Here is a 10,106-nt window from a genome sequence, read left to right as displayed (position 1 = left end):
AAGCCCACAGCACATTGACATGAGAGCTTGTAGATCTTCTGCCTAAACTCCCCAAAGCCATGTGACCTTGTTGTTTTTACGCCACCACTGAAATTTGCCACTTTCAAGATCACTGGCCCCATCATTGTAACCACTGGCCACTATTTTAATGCATGTAGAATTTACCATTAATTTTATAGCAATACAAGACAATAGCCTATGTCTCTCAACAGTCAACAGTTAAACTATTGGCAACTAAATAAATATGAATTAGAAATTAAGACAAATACTGACAATGCTACTGATTAGTTAATTCTTCATTGGCTTGCAGTTAGTTATTGCACATAGCAAAAATGCGATAATAATAGGCTGGTCAGGATGGGGAATGGGGAGTTCCAATCTGGCTTCAGAACATCCCACTCCACTGACACATGCCTTCTCTATTTGAGCGACCACATCAAACAAGAGGTGGATGCTGGCAAATACTGCGGCATGGTCATGCTGGAACCCCAAAAGGCCTTTGACACCGTGAACCACTCCATACTGGTTAACAAGCTAAAAGCAATTGGTTTCGATAGCACATCAGTGAGCTGGATGCAATCCTACCTGGAGGGGAGAGAACAGATGGTGGAAGTGAACGGAACACTGTCCCCCCCCCCCCTCCCAGTGAGCTGTGGCGTTCCACAAGGAAGCATACTAGGGCCTCTACTGTTCCTAATATATGTAAACGACATGACTTCAGCTTGTGACTGCAACTTGTTCCTGTTCGCAGATGACTCGGCACTGCTGGTCTCGTACAGGGACAAACTGCAGGTTGAAAATGCCCTCAGCTCTGAACTCGGTAGAATCTGCACCTGGCTCGCTGATAACAAACTATCTTTACACCTGGGAAAAACTGAATCCATTCTCTTTGGTTCTAATAGTAATCTCAGCAAGGCAAATGGCTTCTTGGTTAGAGTGGGTGACAATGTTATCACACGTAAAGATGAAATTACCTACCTAGGTTCCATCCTGGAGGCTAATCTTTCCGGTGATAAAATGGCCACCAACGTAATCAAAAAAGTCAACCAAAGAACAAGATTCCTTTACAGGATCTCCTCACTGGTCGACAAAAACACCTTGAAGACCTTAACAGGAGCCCTCGTACAAGGCTTCCAGACTTCCCAAAACAAACTGGTCAGGCTCCTACTTGGCCTCACCCCCCGAACCCACCTCACCCCTGCCCACTTTGACAGACTGGCATGGCTTAGGGTCGACGACAGAGTACAGCATCTTGCAATGGGTCTGGTCCACAAGATTCGATACTCCACCAAGATACCCATGTACCTGTCTAGATACTTCCTTAATGTTAACGAAGTCCACACCCACAACACCAGAGGGAGTGCAACGAACCATGTACAACCCAGATTTGGCACAAACAAGGGACTAAATTATTTTCGCTCCTATGCCACCAAAATGTGGAACGCCCTACCAACAGTCATTAAGACATGCGAATCCCTTGACTCCTTCAAAACCGCTCTCAAAGGGCACCTACGGATGGCTGCCATTCGAAACTGGCCCCCGTAAAATCTGAATCCCCCCCCCACCCCCTTTTCCCCTCACTGCATATGTTTCTTTTCCCTTTTTACCTCCATTATGATGAATTCCTGTTCTGTTCTTTGTCTATATAGAAGTGTCTATTTGTACGTCTTTAAATGTTTTGATGAATTGAACATGGTGGACCCTCTTGTAAACAAGTGTAATGCTTAATTGGGTCGTTCACTCACAGTTAACAGCCTTTGTATTGAGTTTATGCTTAAAATGTACTGTAATTCTGCAAACTGTTAATAAATATTTCAATCAATCAATCAATCAAATCAATCAATCAAACCTGAGTAACCAGTACATGACAGCAGCGTCTGTGGCAGCCAATCAGGACTAGGTCCTCAGTATGACTCATGTATGACTAGGTCTTCTACATTTCATCAGCTTTCACTAGTCACGTTTCACCTTACAAAGACCTAACGCTGAGAGGGACGAGACTAATATCCACAAAGTGATATTAGTGTCACTAAGGCTACACTAATATAGGTAGCAATTCCATAATGTAACAATGCTCTATTATAAGTCAGAGCAAGGAGTCAAACTTTTAGCTCATGTCCAAAACCATTCAATCTTTTTAATTTGTATTAGTCCTTACCCATTGGGGATATGACATACAGGCTGAAACATGTGTTCTGGCCTTTTGGCGTTGTCTTTCCATTTTTTTCTATTTTTTACCCCGCTCTTTTTTGTGTGATGAAAATGAAGAATACATGATTTATTTTTTATATCTATAGTAAAAGAAACATACCGTAATTCTATCAATGAGCTCGTGTTATCAGAGCATCAGTTAGATTAGTCAACATGAGCTAAATGTTTCTACAATAATGTTAATATTCAGTGATACTCATGGATGTTGTAGTTCTCATAATGTTAATATTCAGTGATACTCATGGATGTTGTAGTTCTCATATTGTTAATATTCAGTGATACTCATGGTCGTTGTAGTTCTCATAATGTGTCATATATATACGGACATCAACACATCATCTCTGCTCTTCTAGAATGTATCACAGTCTTAATATTAATCAGTAAAACAGACAACAATGCTTTTCAATGTGTTTATTGACAGGATGGATATGAACATTATGGAGGCTCTTTAACGTAATGCTTCTCAAACATTTTCATGTCAAGGACCCCAAAATGATCTATTTGTCTGTGGACCCCCATCTGTGACAGCATAGACCCCATGAGAGAACATTTGTATTGTTACAATGTTTCAACACAATTTAAACTTTCATAATTATTTCAGGTTATTTTCAAAGCATATTGAAAATAGTAGATGAAAAGCTGACAACGCTGAGAAGCTTGATGAAAGATAGAGATGAAGTGAAACGAGTTTCTGTAGATTCAGGTAGATCAGAGGACTGGCTAGCATATCGCTCTTTAAGAAACAAAGTGACCAAATTAAATAGACAGGAAAAAACCTATACTACCAATCTAGAATTGTAGAAATTATACATGCATGATGGTAAGAATGCTGGAGTACTCTCTCTCAATCAGCTGATCAAATCATGGGTAATCCACTAAATGTAGTGAAGTAAAAGTACAAATGTTGGACCTGAAATGTAGTGGAGTAGAAGTAAAATAATTGGAAATACTCAAGTAAAGTCCAAATTCCTCAATTGTACTTAAGTACAGTACTTAAGTAAATCTACTTAGTTACTTTCCACCACTGGTAATGGTACCAGACAGTGTTACATAGCATAGAGCAGAACACCATTGAACACATTGAGGTTGCTTGTGTTATCATTGAGCCTGTGCCTTCCATATAAACGCATGTCAACAGTGTCTCCCTCCTCCAGCTCTACCATCATTCCACTAGATAACTGTTCACTTACTCCACTACTGTATCCACAGTTACGGAAGAGTCTCTGCTCATTCTTAAACATGTCGACACAGAATTGCTCTGATGACCAGTTGTTAAATGCAGAGTATGTGAAGTGATAGAGTCCTTTGACCGGTGCAGAGAAGACCCCTGAGAACACAGGATGAGAGAAAACATTAAATTCATAGAAATACAAATAAAAAATACAATTGTAAAAATTAAAACCTAAATTAAAAAGTCAGGTCTACAAGTTGTGTGAGTTAAGAGGTTACTTTCCTCATCCCCTCTGGACTGTTGCTTTCAATGTGAAACACACAGTGGTGGAAAGTAACTAAGTACATTTACTTAAGAACTGTACTTAAGTACAATGTTTTGGTATTTGTAGTTTACTTGAGTATTTCCAATTTCCACTACTTTTACTTCTACTCGGATATAAATATTGTACTTTTACTTCACTACATTTATTTGAAAACTTTAGTCACTAGTTACTTTGTAGATTTAGATTATTATTACAAAACATATATTAACAACTTCAGTCCTATATAATTATATTTAGACCATTTGAAAATAGCAGATCTACAAGCTTGTAGATCTGCTATTTTCAAAAGATATTTATACATTTGAAAACTTGAAATGGCACGTATATTCTGCATAATGAGTACTTTTACTTGTACTACTTACCTGTTTACTTTTTGCAGAAGGAATTTTGAATTCCGGACTTTTACTTGTAACAGAGTAGTTCTATATTGCAGTATTGATACTTTTACTTAGGTAAAAACTTTAGATTGATTGTAGTGATTGTCACCACCTACCTGTAGATGGATTGTAGGCGTTGCCGATGTTAGTGATGACTCTCTTGTAGATCAGAGTAGTGTCAGAACCATACGGTCCAACTTGTCCAGAACCCAAACCAGCAGAACTGAAGGCCACCTTCGGTTTGTCTGTCAACACAGGAGGAGCATTATCAAACAGTTTAAATATTATTAAAGCATAATATTATACCAGTATGCCCTGAGGGCGAGGTCGCGTGCATGCATCCGCCTGAGTGACAGCAGACTGCTGGGCGAGCACTGGCGCTTTGGCATGCGGGGTCAAATCAACATATGGAATGAATTATGTACTGGCCATATATGGAGCGTGTCTTGAGTGTACAGGGTTTGATGAGGTCAGATCAACATATGGAATGAATTATGTACTGGCCATATATGGAGCGTGTCTTGAGTGTACAGGGTTTGATGGGGTCAGGTCAACATATGGAATGTCAGAACAGGAAGGACAGTTGGGGAAGGATTAACATATGGAATGTCAAAACGGGTAAACTCCATATATGGAGATCTAAGGGTTTGAGGTTTGAGGTCAGATATAGAGTTGCTGGCTGGCTCCATATATGTAGGTCTAGGTGATGATCCAGTCTTCTCCATGTATGGTTATCCAGCTGGGTTAGATGAGGTCAGTATGGAGATGGCCATATATGATGGCGTGATGTTTCACAAGGCGTGACCATAAATGGAGGTGTGGTGTCACAAGGCGTGACCATATATGGAGGCATGATGTCACAAGGTGTGACCATATATGGAGGTGTGATGTCACAAGATGTGACACACTGACGGGAAATGTGAGATTTCATAGTTAACTGCGACCTTCGCAATTAAGCCAATAGAGGGAATGCGTGTGACTGTGACATCATCATCATACCCGGAAGTTACGCAGGGACACTTGTCTTACGGAGTGGCAAAACACTACTTTCTGGCCTTGACAGTCCATGCATGCAAACAAACAAGTCCTATCTGATTGACAGCCCATACATCCAATCAGAAAAGTCCTATCTGATTGACAGCCCATACATCCAATCAGAAATGTCCTGACTGACATTAAATGAACTTAAACGACATTAAACTCACTGTGCCACTCGATTTACCACTCACTTTATGCATGCGCATACCCTTTATACATCCATCTAGCTGTAAAGCAGCTTATCGCCTCCAACAAGACAAAGTAGGCTATTAAAACTAACGGCCAGCAACTCTACACCTGACCTCAAACCATTACATCTCCATATATGGAGCTGACCTGTTCTGACATTCCATATGTTGATCCTACCCCACCCGTCCTTCCTGTTCTGACATTCGACCTCATCTGACCTCATCAAACCCTGTACACTCAAGACACACTCCATATGGCCAGTACATAATTAATTCCATATGTTGACCCCCCATGCCAAAACACCAATGCTCGCCCAGCAGGTGCACGCAACCTCGCCCTCAAGGCGTCTTACTGGTTATTGCGACCACAGGTCGCATTTACTATGAAATCGTCAATTTCCCGTCAGTTGTTTGGTTGGTCAGCCTCCATATATGGTCATGCCTAGTGACATCATGTGATGTCATCCACATTAAGCCCATATGGAGATCCCTGTTTTCATCAATATTGTCCAGCAACTCTACATCTGACCTCAAACCTCAATCATTGATGAGGTCAGATCCATATGTTGATCTGACCTCATCAAACCCTGTACACTCAAGACACATTCCATATATGGCCAGTACAGAATTAATTCCATATGTTGATCTGACCCCCCATGCCAAAGCGCCAGCGCTCGCCCAGCAGTCTGCTGTCACCCAGGCTGACTAGGCAGATGGGTGCAAGGGCGAGGTCGCTTCTCGCCCTCAGGCGTCTTACTGGTATTTAAATGAAAGATCAGGTGTCAAAATCTCAATGATAGGGCTGCTGGTATTTCCCTCTGATTGCTCTCAGCACTCATCAGAATGTGATTGGTTGTAAGACTAGCCCAGGCTCTATATGGTCATTTGAAATGTTGAAGCAGGCAGTTCTCTACCCAAACGTTGGTCTCTGTGTTCTCTTCATCCTATAATACATTCTTGGCACTTTGGCTATACCAGTGTGTGCGGCCACTTTTTTGTCTTTCAAAGACTACCTTTCCGATCATTCTGCCTTGGATCAGCAACACTACAAGGATTAGTGTGCGTAGCATCCTTTTGCACAGTATTTCCCTCTACACCAAATATCTTTGACAGATATAGCAGATCTACAAGCTCACAACATGTCACATTACGTTGTGAGATTGTAGATCTGCAATTTGTTTTTACCAAATGTGTGCCAAAGAATAGTAGATAATTTAATTGTGTATGCATATTTGGGGAATAATGTGGAAGACTGAACATATACAGTATGTTTACTGAGCATACGAATAGTATTTTATATTAGTATATCAGAATTATTGATATATACAAGTATATGAACATCCTTATAGTAAGCATCTATAAATAGCGTTTATTTATTAGTGTGTGCCAATAAAAAAGTGGAAATGTGAGTACTCTGTCCTCCATTTAATTGAACCTTTTGGGATTTTTTCAATTCCTACTTTTGATATACATGTATACTTAATGTTAGTATATATTATATTTATAAAACATACTTACTCCACAGTTGGTGCACTTGGCTTTCAGCAGCAGTCAGCCTGGTTTCTATGGTGGTCAGCTGAGCAAGATGAGCTGAAATCAGTACATTAGCATTAAGTCACTCATACAGTAAATACTCATGCACTTTCACTGTTTGTTGAGTGAGTAAGCTTTCCATTATGGATTATGGATCAACTGTACAGTAAGGATACATGATAAAAAAAGTTATCTATTTTTTAGATCAATTATAGTACTTAAAGGAGTAGTTCACCCAAAATGTGACTTAATTACACACCGCATGGAACTTTGAATTCATGGAGATTTCTGAGGGGCCCTAGCCCCTCCTTTTCCCAACTTGATGATTTGATTGGCTGATCACCCCATAGTGATGATTTGATTGGCCGAGCAAAGTACATATTGAGGATAAAATGTGACGGCAGAAAAGTGAAGACGCCCAACGTGATTGGCCGGAATGACATTTGTGATGATTTGATTGGCTGAGCACGGAATGTGATGTATGATGATAACACGGGTGTGATTTCTTTTTTAAAGTTTTTGTCGCATTCCAATAAGCATATAATGTGATGACCGGCTGAGTTGTGGTCAATTCAAGGCTTCAAGGTTTTTAACCTTTTTAACCCCAAAGTCCCTTTTCAACACTACACATCTATACTTGCATTCACTGAACACCATCTTGATCAAATTACCTTCACTTTCTTCCTTCAAGTCTTCAACCTGGACGTCACTGGTGTTGAGTCTGGTCTCAAAGCCTTCAATCTGACTCTCACTAGCACTAAGTCTGGTCTCAAAGCCTTCAACTTGACTCTCACTAGCACTAAGTCTGGTCTCAAAGCCTTCAATCTGACTCTCACTAGCACTAAGTCTGGTCTCAAAGCCTTCAATCTGACTCGCACTAGCACTAAGTCTGGTCTTAAAGTCTTCAACTTGACTCTCACTAGCACTAACTCTGGTCTCAAAGCCTTCAACTACACTCTCACTAGCATTAAGTCTGGTCTCAAAGCCTTCAACTACACTCTCACTAGCACTAATTCTGGTCTCAAAGCCTTCAACTTGACTCTCACTAGCACTAAGTCTGGTCTCAAAGCCTTCAATCTGACTCTCACTAGCACTAAGTCTGGTCTCAAAGCCTTCAATCTGACTCGCACTAGCACTAAGTCTGGTCTTAAAGTCTTCAACTTGACTCTCACTAGCACTAACTCTGGTCTCAAAGCCTTCAACTACACTCTCACTAGCATTAAGTCTGGTCTCAAAGCCTTCAACTACACTCTCACTAGCACTAATTCTGGTCTCAAAGCCTTCAACTTGACTCTCACTAGCACTAAGTCTGGTCTCAAAGCCCTCAATCTGACTCTCACTAGCATTAAGTCTGGTCTGGAGAACTTCCACTTGGCCTTCACTGGTACTGAGTCTGGTTTGGAGGTCTGCAACATGGACCTCACTGGTGCCGAGTCTGGTTTGGAGGTCTTTCACGAGGCTATTGCTAGCACTCAATTTGGCAGCCATTACTGAAAAACATCACAGAGCAACATTATGTTAAACTATGAAACATTTTAAACACATTTCAGCCTGTATACCTTTACTACTTCTTCCAGCTCCATTGTGACCATGCTAACCTGTCATGAACACCTTCTGCTTCTTGGCTTCTTCCTCGCTGGCGGCCAGTCTCTCCTCGCTGGCGGCCAGCCTCTCCTCGCTGATTCCCAGCCTGGTCTCTGTGTTGCTCAGCGTACCAGTCTGTAGCACCACGGTGGCTCCCAGCCTGTGCACCATGTCTCTAAGCTCCATCAGCTCCCCCGAGAGGTCAGGTGTGAAGAGGGAACCTGGTCCGGCATCGCTCTGTCTCTCGCTGAACGGTCCGTTCTCTCCCGGAGCCCCAGCAGCCCCAGACAGACAGAACAGTAAAACAAGCAAAGCCACACAGCCCTTCATCCTGAAGCCGAGTCACTATTTGATATCGTGCACCTGCTTTTTATATCCCCTACCTGCTCGTCCACCAACACTAGACACGTCACCGTGCCCAGTGGAAAGTTAGTGTACTGGACAGTAAATGGTGTCAAGGACCACCTGAGAACTGTAACATGTGCTTTGATAAGATCTGGCAACGTTGCATATCCTGGTTCTGAAAAGAGTGGCTGTGAATATGTGTAATGTTATCAGCTGTCGTTGTTTTAAAGTAAGAGTATGGTGTGATGTGCTCCATGTGGTTAAAATGTGCCTTGAGATATTATATAACTGAAATGATCAATTAAAAATAGATTATTTCTCCACCAGACATGAAGCACAATTTCTCTGTCTCTGTCTAAAGGTGTTTGATCCACCAGGTGTGGTGGATCCAATAGTACAATAGTATGTACAATAGTATGATGGATAGCCACTACAAGACGAGACAAGTTTATTTATATAACACAAGTCTTTTAGGGTTCTGAACCAATCCATTGTCAGTGGAAACACTCTGAACTGATTCAATATTAATATAAACATTTAATACGAACAAGAAACCCAGTTTAAAATGGAAAGTGTAGCTTTGCTGAGATGTGATGCTGGTACAGTAGTTGTAATAGTTTATCCTACAATCATTAAGATTTCATGTTATAATGTTGTCTTTGATACAATATGTCAACCAAACACCAACAATTAAAATAGCATTCAGTCTTGTTTAGTTGTTAAATTTAAGGCTTCAACAGAAATGTTACTTTATAGCACTTTATTGTCATATTAACGGTATCTAAATATGTAAATCCTTCCCCCAAAGATACAGTTTATGTCACGATGAAAACTGGGGAGAATATTTGGTTCCATTTAGGACACTGAAAATAACTTTTATACTTGGTGTTTAACCACTTAAACCCCAGCATTCCTATTCTGGGGGGAACATTCACAACAAATAGCAAATCTACAAGCTCAGTAGTAGTAGTAGTAGTATACTAAAATTACAGTATCATATCAATTGCACAATGTAGGATGTTGTGTGTGTGTGTGTGTGTGTGTGTGTGTGTGTGTGTGTGTGTGTGTGTGTGTGTGTGTGTGTGTGTGTGTGTGTGTGTGTGTGTGTGTGTGTGTGTGTGTGTGTGTGTGTGTGTGTGTGTCATGATGTAAAGTGTGTGTGTGTGTGTGTGTGTCATTCTGTCATAAGTAATTTGTAATATACATAGTTGACCGGGGTCCCCCACGGCTCCTTACTAGATACGCTCCTTTTTTCTCTAAACACTAAACTCTAGTTGTCAGAAATAGTCAACCTACAAGTTGTCACTTGAATACAAAATAAAATATCACAAAAT

General features: G+C 40.8%; 1 protein-coding gene across 1 annotated transcript; it reads right to left on the bottom strand.

Moving 5' to 3' along the window:
- Window positions 1-3,242: 3,242 nt before the first annotated feature.
- LOC306931442 (uncharacterized protein) lies at window positions 3,243-8,757 on the bottom strand (the record flags this gene model as incomplete). The annotated part of the gene is made up of 5 exons (XM_079512844.1): window positions 3,243-3,538; window positions 4,201-4,329; window positions 6,829-6,900; window positions 7,515-7,793; window positions 8,442-8,757. The coding sequence occupies 5 exons, from the start codon at window positions 8,755-8,757 to the stop codon at window positions 3,258-3,260; spliced, it is 1,077 nt and encodes a 358-aa protein (XP_079368970.1). The 3' UTR covers window positions 3,243-3,257.
- Window positions 8,758-10,106: the final 1,349 nt, after the last annotated feature.

Source organism: Electrona antarctica (genome assembly GCF_951216825.1).
Source record: "Electrona antarctica genome assembly, chromosome: 10".
Taxonomy (NCBI): domain Eukaryota; kingdom Metazoa; phylum Chordata; class Actinopteri; order Myctophiformes; family Myctophidae; genus Electrona; species Electrona antarctica.
This window is presented reverse-complemented; position numbering and strand designations above follow the sequence as displayed.